Source organism: Polypterus senegalus, chromosome 14, assembly GCF_016835505.1.
Source record: "Polypterus senegalus isolate Bchr_013 chromosome 14, ASM1683550v1, whole genome shotgun sequence".
Taxonomy (NCBI): Eukaryota; Metazoa; Chordata; class Cladistia; order Polypteriformes; family Polypteridae; genus Polypterus; species Polypterus senegalus.
This window is the reverse complement of record NC_053167.1, coordinates 35,392,773-35,407,000: the sequence shown is the minus strand read 5'-3', so window position 1 is coordinate 35,407,000 and position 14,228 is coordinate 35,392,773. Positions and strand designations below refer to the sequence as shown.

The 14,228-nt window shown below is 36.5% G+C and overlaps 1 protein-coding gene across 1 annotated transcript in view; it reads right to left on the bottom strand.

Moving 5' to 3' along the window:
• The window catches only part of LOC120514307 (collagen alpha-1(XIV) chain), a 228,986-nt gene that overhangs the window by 137,471 nt on the left and 77,287 nt on the right, over positions 1-14,228 (bottom strand). Inside the window, exon 3 of the mRNA XM_039734634.1 lies at positions 1,632-1,736. Coding sequence (XP_039590568.1) covers positions 1,632-1,736 — 105 coding nt within the window. The remainder of the gene's footprint in view (positions 1-1,631; positions 1,737-14,228) is intronic.

Sequence of the window (14,228 nt, the reverse complement as noted above, 5' to 3'; positions counted from 1 at the left end):
CAAAAAAGACATAGCAGCACTGGACAAAGTCCAGAGAAGAGTGATTAGCTTGATTCAAAGGCTACAGGGGATGAATAATGAGGAAAGATTAAAAGAGTTGAGCCTTTTCAGTTTAAGCAAAAGAAGATTAGGAGAAGACATGATTAAAGTGTTTAAAACTAGGAAGAGAATTAGTACAGTGGATTGAAACTGTTATTTTCAAATGAGTTCATCAAGAACATGGGGACACAGTTGGAAACTTGTTAAGGGTAAATTTCAGACAAAACAGGAAGTTTTTCTTTAGACAGAGAACCATAGACACGTGGAAACTACCAAGCAGTGTGTTAAGACAGTAGGACTTTAGGGAGTTTTAAATCTAGACTTAGAATAATTATATGGATTGGAATGGTGAGCTTTATTGGGATGAATGGCCTGTTCTTGTAGATTGTTCTAATGATATCTAATGAGTTTTATTTTAACTTACCTAAAAATTAATGGAATAGTAAAGGGCTCTCTAAGCATGTCACAATAAGCAATTATTAATACAATGAATAAACACATGCTCAGCATTTATGCTATACTAAACACTGAGGGTCTTGGACAGCTATATCAAATGCATCTTCTCAAAACACAACATTTCAAAAGGGATAATGGGAACATTCAGGAGTCTACTACTTTGCCCTCTTTCTGGATCTAGAGCTGCTCTGACCATAATATCCAATAGCCCGCTGAATTTCTGAATTTATCTGAACTTGGGAGTAACTATAATGTTAAGTATTGGTGCTTTACTTTAAAGTGAAGTTTTTATTTCTTTTAGGGTGCCTTTAATAAGTAATAATGCTAAGTAACTCTTTAAATATTAATATATAGCATTTAATACACTCAATTGTTCAATTTATGAAACATATAAAAGATACAAAAGTGCCACAGTTTATAAAAGAGAGATTAGTAGTAATTTCTTCTAAACAAAACTCTCTTTTCCCCTTCAATGCACAACATTTGCTTTCCCTTTGACTAAAAAGTATGCGAAATTCATCTTGACATGAAGTGTTAAAATACTTTAGACCCTGTACTCAAAAGGACATTAACTCCAATACATGGTGGAAAAGGGCAAAATCTGCATAAAGAAAATGCTAATCTTGCTTGCCTGATCTAAATTAGTGCAATATTAGAGGAATAACCACCACCTCTGTCCTATAAAAGGTGCTAGGGGGTCTGTATGTCTCTCAGTTTTCCCTATTTGTTTTGCCTTTCTTTCTTGCTTCTGCACAGGCTTGTCTAGTTACAAGTTGTCTGCTGCAGGGAATTTGGCAGAGAAATCATCTCTCTTCATTCCTTTAGAAGGGAGGTTTGGTGTGATAAGAGGCCAGGTGCCCTGACATCACTTGTACATAACAGTTTGCTTTTGTACTGTACTGACACAATGAGGAAAGAATTTCTCTAAATGCTAGGACACACCCCCAGACATCACCACACCACCCCCAACAAACACCCCATACCCCTAAACTGGAATGCTGTAAGAAATTCCTAACAAGGCTAATGTCTGTGATTTCAGTTTTTCTCTCTCTCTCCTGATTAGAGAAAACAGAAAAATGTAGAAAGACATTAATCAAAATGAATAGTAAAAGTTTGAAATAAGTTGAAAAACCTACCTGCCAGAGGCTTTACACGAACTTTGTAGCCATGATGGGTGCCTTCAGCTTCTTTCCATTTCATTTGCAGTCTGTCTTCAGATAACACAGTCAGTTTCAGTTTTCCTATAAATCAGAAAAGGTTACATTACAAAATTGTACGGGTTGATTGAAAATAGAAGGGGGAGACAATCTGTCACCCTCTATTGGTCTTCATTTTGTCTAAGCTCAACACTTCAGCTTAGTGTCACTAAACGTTAAAGTAAAGGGGTGATTGATAATTTAGAAAAATGTTTATGGGAATTAAGGTGAACACATGATCATTTAACTAGGTCAAACCTGCGTCCAAAGGTTAACAATTTCAAAATTATTAGATACATAGAAGTAACTTCTCTTGTTTTGTTATTAATAAGAGGATTTTATCCATTTAACATGACAGCAAAACAGAAATAACAAGCCATGGGACAGCACTGGACCTATTCTCCATTCTGGAGCTTTAGGTGAATCACAGGTCCAAAATTACAAAATGTATGTATTCAATAAATAACATATGTACATTTTAGGAAATATTTTAGAAGAACTCAGCTGTTCAACTAAAATATACAGAGTAAATTGCATCTTGACATCTTTTTGACTGCTGTGTGAATATGATTCCTAATGTTTGATGATTACTGAATGCAGTTATTTCAACTAATCCATTTCTGCTAAAACATTAAGTTGAGCTTTTTATCCTTACAGGAGCACAATTTGAATCCAAATATAAGAACCTGGTTATTGATTTTTGTGACACAAAAACCTCATAATTCAGAAAGTGGATGTGGAGATGGTACGTTTCTTACAAATACTTTGGGGTGTACATCATTGACAGGCTGGACTGGTCTAGTAATACAGAGGGACTATATAAGAAAGGGCAGAGCAGACCATTTTTTTCTTCGGAGACTGTGTTCCTTTTATGTGGATAGAGATATCCTTCACATGTTCTCTGGGATAAGCGGTGTGATTTTCTGTCTTGTATTGTGCTGAGCCTTTACCATCTTTGCCCACTGTCTAAACAAGAAAATTAAAAAGGCAGGCTCAATTATGGGTAACAGCAGAGGAAAAAATGAAGCAAAATTGATGGCCATTTTAAAGAACACATCCTCTGTCTGACACAGTAATGCTGAGTACTTTTAGCCAACTAACGTTTCAGCAGAAGCAACTTAAGAAATTTTACCGTAGCTTCTTCATATCTATGGCAGTATGCCTTTATAATGCCTCAGTGTCACTGCTCTCTTATAATTAGCACTTTGAAGAAGTTTCTTTCTTTTGTATTGTAATTGCTGTTTGTTTTTGAAGTGATTTGTTGTATTTTTAGGCTTCTGTAAGCTAAATTTATCCTTGGGACAAATAAAGTTCTCTATCTATAGGCCAGTAAAGTAAATTAAGAGAAACAATTATTAACATAAAGACTGTGCATTACATGGCAGAATGAATGTATTAATTAACAATCAAATTTGTTTTAGAAAGGAAAGATCATATATCAAGAATATGGTAGAATTTCATTACCAATCAAAAAAAGCATATGATCAGAGAGGTGCTTATAATATTATTTACATTGATTTCAGAAAGTTTTTGATAAGATACCACATGAGAGACTCATGAACAAATTAAAAGAAATGGAATTTTAAGACACAGTGTGTAGATGGAGGTAAAACTAGCTTAAATGTTTTATGCTACATACCACATGTAGTATGTAGTGATGGCTGAGAAACATTTTTAATTTAAATCTTTTTATGCAGAGTGAAGCCTAAAAAGTTTATGATATAATACAAGCCAATGCTGGTCAATCCTTTACAATAGCTGAGAAATATTTTTAATTTCATGTTTTCATGCTGAATGGACCTAATAAAGTTTATGATATAATACAAGCCAAAGCTGGTCAGTGCTCTACAATGACAAAAAATGTGAAAAACATCTCTGGGAAAAAGAAACAAAAATGTAACTTTACTCGCGCCACATAATTCACATGTCTGTTTTCCAGTCATATGCTCAAAATATGCAAAATGCATGAATCGTTTTTTTAAAACATTGTTAAATAGACACCTCTGGAGAAATAAGCGTACATCATAAACAGGATACACAACATGCATGGGGTTGTCTTTTTGAACTGAAGATCTGCCTCTTCCCCTCATTCTTTGGTCTTCAATTCAAAGTGTCAATTCAAAGGCCAGTATATTAGTTTTGTTATATCTATACAAAATACAAGTATTAATTAGGTAGTGCATGAACTTACCTTAGATATGACTATTTCAGTTTATTAAAAAAAAAAAAAGGCTGTTTAAATTGCCTACATTTCAGTTAAGTTAAAATGCAATTAAAATAATCTTTCTAGAATTAGATAATCTATATATATAAAGGAGAGTTGAGATCCGAGAGACTGTGTTTGTGTGTTTGTTGAGGGATTGAGAGTTAAGGCAGGTGGGGGAGTCATGTGATCATCTCCCCTCCCATTCACATCATTTCATTCACTTCATTTCGCTCCGAGCTGAGCTCCGCAGCTGACGCAGTCTTGCCGTTCTTTTTCCTTAGTGTTTAGTCCTCTCTCCTAAACTGATTTATATAAAGGAGAGTTGGGATCCGAGAGACTGTGTTTGTAGAGGGATTGAGAGTTAAGGCGGGTGGGGGAGTCACGTGATCATCTCCCCTCCCATTCACCTCATTTCATTCACTTCAATTTGCTCCGAGCTGACGTGGTCTTGCCCTTTTTATTTTTTCCTTAGTGTTTAGTCCTTTCTCCTTTACTAATTTACTGTTTAGTACACGTGGTACTTACACAGTCACTCATAAAAGGGGAGATGACTCCGTGCAAGAAATGGGTATTGAAACTACCTTGAAAGACATGCAATCAACGAGGCCATTAAACGGATCTCAAGAGAGGTCTTCTAGGTTGGAAAAAAAGCGCTTGGCTGCCAAAATCAGGCGATTAAACGAATCTCAACAAGAAATGACTTCTACATTAGAAGAACCATGATCCGCTGTCGAAACTAGCCAGTTAAACGTGCAGCAAAGCGCGGCAGGTCTGCTAGTATGGCTATAAATTGACAATAGATTGTAATCCCTTACATTGCTTTTTTTTTAAGTTATGGCTACTCTTACCTTACAGGAAATGCACATTAATTCCTACACTACAGGACATACATTATAATTCAAAGGGTTAGGGTAAAGAAAAGTAAAAAACAAAGTAAAAAAACAGTAAAAAAAAAACAAAAAAACAATCACATTACCTTGCATTCCTTTATTGTAGCTACTGGTGTTCATGGTACAAGCATATTTCCTAGCTCATTGTCTAAAATAAAATTGTGGTGTTTATCATGCCATTTCCATTCATCCATTTGTTCATGGTATCATGCTCTGACACACAGTACCCTTTCTACCAGGATCAATCTGTTGTCACTGGCCTCAGAGGAACCCGTTTTTATTGCATCCATTATAGCATGTGAGGTAGATCATGAATTAAAATGTAACTTAAGTTCACTTTCTACTATGTTTATCATGGGCTCCTATGTATTGTGTCTATTCTGGCGTATGCCCTTCCTTCATACCTCAAAGTTTTACGGTATATACCAGAAAGCTGTAGATAATTTAGAAATGGTGAGAATGATGTACAAAGTGTAGAGCTAGGTTAGGACATACACCACTTTAAAACAACCTGGAAATTAGACAGCCATCAGTTTTTTTAGATGATTTGGCTATTTTTAATTCAACCTTAGGTCTGGCAGTCACTTGTGTTGTCAGTGAAAGGACAAAATCAGCAGCACATGTTAAGAACACTGTGAGTGTGTTATAGCCAGAAAGGGTTTGAAGACCTCCGAAATTATACGCCCCAAATCCACGTTAACAACTCAGGCAGAACAGATGTTCAGCACTCAACAGCTCATCTGGTGAGGCTGAAACTGAAGTGCCCACAACTGCCAATTGCAAAATTTCGGAATGCTAGAATTCCTGTCTATGAGAACCCAGCAAAGCAAGTTGAATGTTTTCTCGGGTGTCAGGGTTTCTAACATGGAATATAAATTAAAAGAAGTTATCAACAATGAAGTTACTACATTGATGTTGCATGCTGACCCTAATTATTTTTGTGTACAGCAATGCAAAGTATTAAAGAGGTGCTTCGAATCTGTGTGCACAAAACTTAAAAAAATTAATTCAAAGCAAAACAGACTGCTGTAACTCTTTATAATCAGGTCCTTCAAATCATTTATTTATTGCTCTTCAATTAATTTAAAACACAGCAGCAAGCTTCACTACTTGAACAAAGAGGTATGACAATATAACCCAAGTTTCTTTCATCACTTCTCTGGCCCTCCATTTTAGTTTAGAGGCAATAAATAAAGACCCAATATGTTCTTAAATATAAAGTCACAAATGGTATCACGTGTTTGTACATTCTGACTTCAAGGTCTAAGCCGGGTTAAAACGCCAAAGACAAACAAAACTAAAATGCACCCATTAACTATAGGGCCCTAAGCTCGGGAATGATCAATCAACCAAAGGGCACAAGCACTATTAGTCTCAGCAACATGGAAGATAATTATTAAAGCACGTCATATTCTTATTAGAGCTGCTGCTGAAATAATACATAATGCATTTTCATAGTGCTGGGTAATTAATTGTATTAATTGTTACGATTGGCCTGTATCAAGCCTTACATCTTTTTTCTGTCCTCAATATCTGAGATTGCAACTAGTCTGTCTTGGAGTAGCTGTATCTTAGCAAATGATGGACTTGTTTTCAGACTTTTTTGGTGTTTACAACTCAAACTGCTGTTTTTGCCTGCAGAGCATGCTGGTCTTTGAAATTAAAGTGCTTTTAATAAGAATAAAAGTAAGTCAATCTATACCAACCCATACAGTATGTACGTCTCACCAGACCTGAATACTTATACAGCTAATAAACGTAAGTTCATCTGTAATCTTATATAAATAAATGAGCCTCTCTTACTACAGCATGTTGGTTCAGTTTCTCATTCATATTAAATTAAACATGTTACAGCTAGTTAATGTTATTTTGTGAGCCGTCAAAAACTAAAACAAACAGGCAATCTTGGCACATGTGGTACAGACAGTAATTTTTACATAAGTATTACATACAAAGCAGAATGTTTTGCTTCAGTGTCGGTGAGACTGCAATCAGGCACATTTTTTAAAATAAGCAGACATAACAGTCGTGTGCCTGAGTATGATCTACAAGTGTGTTGTGCCTTAAGTCAACTAGAGGTTTACTAGCAGCTTCATCGATGCATTGCAATTTATGAAAACTGACTGCAATGACAATTTATATACTTCACTTGTGGTTCAGGTCAGTGTGCTGACTATTTTCTTTTGTTTAACGCTTTTAGCTGTATTTTTTCATTTGACATACCTTCATTTTTATTCATTCTTTCCGCAAAACAGCTCATCTAAGAATTAAGGTTATCAGAAACATGTTTGTCCTTTAAGCACTTAGTGCAAAGTAGGAACCAACATTTAATGGTTCAAAACTTCCACATGTGACCACTCACATTCCTTGATCTTGGGCTAATTAGAACTGCCAATCAGTTTGATGATATGCAGCGAGGTGAAACCACAGCACCCGGCTAAGAAAACAACCATCAAGCAGCAAAGCCATTTTCACTTGGTAGACTTGTGTTAATTAAGAGGGGCACAACTGGCAGGTGCTTCTGTTTATGTTTAGTTTCTTTACACCATGCAAGATTATTTTTGATTCTTGTGAAAGTCACATACTGTATTTATAGTGAGTACAAGCAGTTGCTTCAGTATGTTGTGAAATCTCATTGAAATAGTATAATTTTATTTAAAAAAAAAGAGCAATTTGGTAATTTTTTAAAATTGAAATATCAAGCTATCAAAGCAACAATTCATTATTTTTCAAAAGAAAAACAGGATGAACATTGACCAGGGGTTAGAGGTTTACCAGGCAGGCATGAAAGATGAGTTCATAAAAAAAATAATAAAATTTGGATTAACAAGATTCATTGAGACTTTATTAATTAAAGACCCATCAAAGAACAGTGCTCTACTCAGAAAAACAGAGTACAAAATCAGTGCAAAAAAGAAATCCATTTTTCTTTCTCTTTTGACTTTAATCTTAAAAGAAAGAGTAAGCAGAAAGCTATTTCCATCTTAACACAGTGAGGAAGACAGGCTGTGATTCAGGGGTAAGGGGTGAATCCGGTCAACACTTGAAAGGAAAGCTGACGGCAGTCTCTGAGAAGCATTTTGAGATCCTCTGTGTAATATGTTAGCCTCAATGAACTCATCTTTCATTCTGCTGCAGCCTTATTGTGACTACTCGAAAAATATTCAAGTATCTTTCCACAGATTTGTATCACACTGTTGTCTGAATCTTATTTGCATTTTTTCCATATTTTGTGGTCAAAGAGGGAAATAACAAGTTACTCTTTGAGAGTAAGGCAGAGGATGCGCCTCCTCCTTCCCGACCTTCTACCATGCAAGTGCAGCTGGCCTTTGCCTCAATCTAAGCCTTTGTTCAATAAAACAGTAGTTAAATGCCTGAAAGCTCAGAAGGAACTGAGGATGCTATCTCCCAAGGTCTTGACCAATTTAGTGACAAGTACAAAACTGATAGGACTCTACGCTTTAATTTCAGGATACTTAAAAAGTAAAGCATGAAAAATTCAAGTCTATGAACATAAAGAGGAAGAAAAGGTTTATAACTAAGAGAAGAAAAACCAGCAGGTAACTGAATTTTCAATTGGGCTAATAAAGGTGGGTTCAGACATTTAATAAATGGACGAATGGATGGAAAATGGTGAATTGAACATGGAAATAGACACAAACATTTTAAAATGTTACAGCAAAATTTAAATGGGTAAAATAACTTTTCAAACAAAGGCTACTCGAAATCTCAAAAATTATTCAAATAATTATGACCTTTTTTATTTAGACTGTTCGCCTTGATTAAAAAAAATCAGCGCTTTGATTCTGTCATAACTCCCAAATTCCTTTCTTACCTGCTTATAAGTCTAACTGCCCTTCAACTGACATTTTCCAAAGACACTCCTGTCATTGTGCAATATACTTTTTTTTATATATTGTGTAGACACCCTAAAATCAGAGTGAAATGAAGATGTGGCAGGCTAGTCCATTTTTTCAAAATCTTAATTTCTGCTACTCAAAATGCTTTTCAGTATCTTGTGTGGCCCCCACGAGCTTGTATGCATGCTTGACAACGTCGGGGCATGCTCCTAATGAGACGACGGATGGTGTCTTGTGGCATTTCCTCCCAGATCTGTATGAGGGCATCCCTGAGCTGTTGTACAGTCTGAGGAGCAACCTGGCGGCGCCTAATGGACCGAAACATAATGTCCCACAGATGTTCTATTGGGTTTCAGTCAGGGGATTGTGAAGGCCATTCAATTGTTTCAATTCCTTCATCCTCCAGGTACTGCCTGCATACTCTTGCCACATGAGGCCGGGCATTGTCGTGCATTAGGAGGAAACCAGGACCTACTGCACCAGCGTAGGGTCTGACAATGGGTCCAAGGATTTCATCCTGATACCTAATGGCAGTCAAGATGCCGTTGTCTAGCCTGTAGAGGTCTGTGAGTACCTCCATGGATATGCCTCCAAGATCATCACTGACCCACCACCAAACCAGTCATGCTAAACGATGTTACAGGCAGCATAATATTCTCCACGGCGTCTCCTGACCCTTTCACGTCTTTCACATATACTCAGGGTGAACCTGCTCTCATCTGTGAAAAGCACAGGACGCCAGTGGTGGACCTGCCAATTCTGGTATTCTATGGCAAATGCCAATTGAGCTCCCCGGTGCTGTGCAGTGAGCACAGGGCGCAGTAGACATTTGGGCCCTCAGGCAACCCTCATGAAGTCTGTTTCTGATTGTTTGGTCAGAGACATTCACACCAGTGGCCTACTGGAGGTCATTCTGTAGGGCTCTGGCAGTGCTCATCCTGTTCCTCCTTGCCCAAAGGAGCAGGTACTGGTCCTGCTGATGGGTTATGGACCTTTTATGCCCCTCTCCAGCTCTCCAAGAGTAACTGCTTGTCTCCTAGAATCTCCTCCATGCCCTTGAGACTGTGCAGGGAGACACAGCAAACCTTCTGGCAATGACACGTATTGATGTGCCATCCTGGAGAAGTTGGACTACCTGTGCAACCTCTGTAGGGTCCAGGTATCGCCTCATGCTACCAGTAGTGACACTGACTGTAGCCAAATGCAAAACTAGTGAAGAAACAGTCAGAAAAGATGAGTAGGGAAAAATGTCAGTGGCCTCCACCTGTTAAACCATTCCTGTTTTGGGGGTCATCTCATTGTTGCCCCTTTAGTGCATCTGTTGTTAATTTCATTAACACCACAGCAGCTGAAACTGATTAACAACCCCTCTGCTACTTAACTGACCAGATTAATATCCCATAAGTTTCACTGACTTTATGCTATACTCTGATTAAAAAGTGTTCCTTTAATTCTTTTGAGCAGTATATATATATATCCATCCATCCATCCATTTTCCAACCCGTTGAATCCGAACAGAGGGTCACGGGGGTCTGCTGGAGCAAATCACAGCCAACACAGGGCGCAAGGCAGGAACCAATCCCCACCACAGATATATATATATATATATAATAAAACTGCATGAATATTTAACATACAATTAACCAGACTACTATGTTAAAAATATTGGTGTTAAAGTAGTTTTTCACACTGACGTAATAGGAACTATTCACATGAAGTTTCCAGAAAGAATTTATATCGATAACAGGTTCCATAAATAGTTATAATTAGACAACGAATTTTTGAAGTTCCAATGGGTAATACAATAATTTTATATTTATATTTTGTTCACATATTAGGAACCTTTTCAAAGCCCAAAGAACCAAGATCTTATTAGCCTTCTCTCTATGTTCATAATAGTGATGTCACCATTTAAAGATGAGCTGTCCTGTTTCTTTTGATAACAGGTTAATTTCTGATTGTAGATCTTGTCTTTTCCTATAAAGTGCTTCATTCCAAGACTGGGTATATTCTTGATCTATAATGGTAATTTTGCTAAGTATTTCTGAGGCCTTCTTGGTTTTCAATGTATTTTTATGGGAAAGATATGAAATAACCTGTCCTCTTTAAAATGCCTTCAGAGTTTCCTAGTATATTCCTGCAGAGACCTCTAAAAACGCATTTCTCTCTAAAAACTAATCAAATTGTTTGGAGATGAACTCTGTAAAGTTCACATGATAGGTTATTAAGATGCCAGCTTTGAAATGTGTATGTAGGGTATAATGATTCAAGCTCCAAGATCAGAGGAGCATGATCAGAGATAACAATAGAGTCATACCCTTGCAAGAGTTGATAGTGGGCAATAAGTTACTATCTTCTTCTTCTTCTTCTTTCGGCTACTTCTGTTAGGGGTTGCCACAGTGGATCATCTTATTCCATATTGTCCTGTCTTCTGCATCTTGCTCTGTTACACCCACCATCTGCATGTCTTCTCTCACCACATCCATAAACCTTTTCTTAGGCCTTCCTGTTTTCCTCTTGCCTGGCAGCTCTATCATTAACATCCTTTTCCCAATAAACCCAGCATCTCTCCTTAAGAGCCAATCCTTGATGTAATCCCACCTCCTCCTTGAATGCATCTGTTGCTCCTACTGCAGTTTTCACCACTAAATAATCAATTCTTGAATAACTATGATGTACTGGTGACAAAAAAGGAATATTCTCATGAATTTGGATTTAAGAATTTCCATGGGACTGATAAGTAACAATCCATTACAAACTGTGTGATTGCTTTTGTGGTATTGGATGTTATCACAACTGAAGCTGAAGATCTGTCCAGGTCTGGAATCAAAACACAATTAAAGTCTCCAGCCATTGTAATATTATGTATGTTCATATTGGGAACAATTCAACAGACTATGGGTTAAAGATAATGTGATGTTGATTCTCAGAGATATAAAGGAGATTCTATTTCAAGGTAATTGTATTTGCATTTTCTCAGATTTCCCTCCTTCAACAGCTGCCAAACACACTACATTCTACAGCATTAAACAGTGCTTATGCAAAGCTGAAATCATATATAGTCTCTTATTTACAGCTTAATTGAAGGTGATTGTTGATGGCCAATTCATTTTCTTTAGTTCTATCTAATTAGCAGAAAAAGAGAAAAAAAAGACTGATCCTGACATCATTTAAAATATGAGCATTAGCCTTGTTGTGTCCTGGTAATGCAAAGAAGATTCTGTTTGCAGCCTGGTTTCTGTAATGTAAAATTATACACAACTATACATTTTATTTCCTTTGTGAGAACTTTTTCAGATACTATAATGAATTTTATTTTATTAAATATTGGTATATTTGGGTAACCATTAAGTACTAGTAATTGAAAGTATCAATAAACTTAAACATTTCCTCCCTTTTTTTCTTCTCAGGTGACTGTTTAACATCATACCCTAAGTTGATTGTATCTGGACTGTACTATCATAAGATATCTCAATTTAATCTTTACCACAAAGCTGCTAGTGGTTAGTTTTTGTTTTGGATGTGCCTTGTCTCTTGGCATTTCAGAAGACTGGGACTCTGTGAAGTCTGGTCTAGCCTCAATTGGTGTGTAAAAATTGGTGGTGTTAGAGAGAGAAAGAGAGCAATTTTTTCCCTCACAACTGTAAGTGCCAAAATAATAATAAGCTCCTCAGAAATAATATGTGGCAATAATATGAAATCAAGATTAAAGCTAACTTATGAAACAACACATTACTTTTACTGAAAATTACAAAATGTCCTCAAAAGCAGTGTCTCTTTGACCAAACAGTGAACTTTGTAAGCTGAAATGTCAAAGGTCTTAATCAGAATCTTAAGAGAAATAAAGTATTCTCCCACCTAACAGGCCTAAATGATAAGATGCATTTTTACAGGAGGCTCACTTAACAAGTAAGGACTCGTTTCGACTGTAAAGAGACTAGATTGGCCATATTTATCATTCCAGCTATATAAATAAAAATAGAGATGTGGGAATCTTAATACATAAACAATCTCATTTATAGCATCAGATATAGTATCTGACCCTGAAGGGCGATATGACATGGTGATGGGCAATGTATTGAAATGTGAAGTAATTTTGATAAATATCTATGCACCTAATATGGATGATAGTGAACCATTTTATAACTGTGTAATTGTTTTTCAAACAATTCCACTGAGTGCTTTTCATATAAGACTTTATTTTTCCAACAGTTTCTATTGCATTTGAAAATCATTTATTAACTGCTTACATCAAATATTTTATCATTACAAATAAAAGTAGTATATTTTTGTAAAATGTACTCAAATGTATTTTTTCTGCACATCTGCACATTTTCCAATGTGTTTCTACCAAACGTCATTATTTAGACTTTTGTTAAACGTTTTCTATCATCGATCATCTCAGGACTACCCAAAAAAGACATAAATCACTTGCAACGAGTGCAGAATGCAGCTGCTAGAATCCTAACTAGGAAAAGAAAATCCGAACACATTTCTCCAGTTTTGATGTCACTACACTGGTTGCCTGTGTCATTCAGGATTGACTTTAAAATACTGCTTATGGTTTATTAAGCCTTAAATAATCTTGCTCCATCTTATATATCGGAATGCCTGACACATTATATTCCAAATCGTAACCTTAGATCTTCAAATGAGTGTCTCCTTATAATTCCAAAAGCAAAACTTAAAAGAAGTGGTGAGGCAGCCTTCTGCTGTTATGCACCTAAAATCTGGAATAGCCTGCCAATAAGAATTCACCAGGCAAATACAGTGGAGCACTTTAAAACACTGCTGAAAACACATTACTTTAACATGGCCTTTTTATAACTTCACTTTAACTTAATCCTGATACTCTGTATGTTCAATTCTTCATAATAACTATTCACAGCGGCTCCAAAATCCGTACTGACCCCTACTCTCTCTTCTGTTTCTTTTTCCAGTTTCTTTGTGGTGGCGGCCTGCGCCACCACCTCCACTCAAAGCATCATGATGCTCCAACATTGATGGACTGAAAGCCAGAAGTCTACGTGACCATCATCATCAGGTCCTTCCATGAGAACCCTAAATACAAAGATGACTGTTTCATTTATGTTAGGTAGAATGCCCAGAGGGGACTGGGCGGTCTCTTGGTCTGGAATCCCTGCAGATTTTATTTTTTTTTCTCCAGCCTTTAGAGTTTTTTTTTTTTTTGTTTTTTCTGTCCACCCTGGCCATCGGACCTTACTCTTATTCTATGTTAATTAATGTTGACTTATGTTTATTTTTTATTGTGTCTTCTATTTTTCTATTCTTCATTTTGTAAAGCACTTTGAGCTACATTTTTTTGTATGAAAAAGTGCTATATAAATAAATGTTGATTGATTGTTGATTGATCGATATTTACCTAAAGAGCACAATGGCTGCCCTTCTCAGAACAGTTTAGAAATTTGGAAATCATTTTAGAACATTATAAAGATTTAGACGAAAACAGGCCATTCAGCCCAACAAAATTCACCAGTCCTATTCACTTAATTCCTCCAAAATAATACAATGTCAAGTTGTGACGGTCCCCAAGTTCCACTGTCAACCACACTAATTGGCA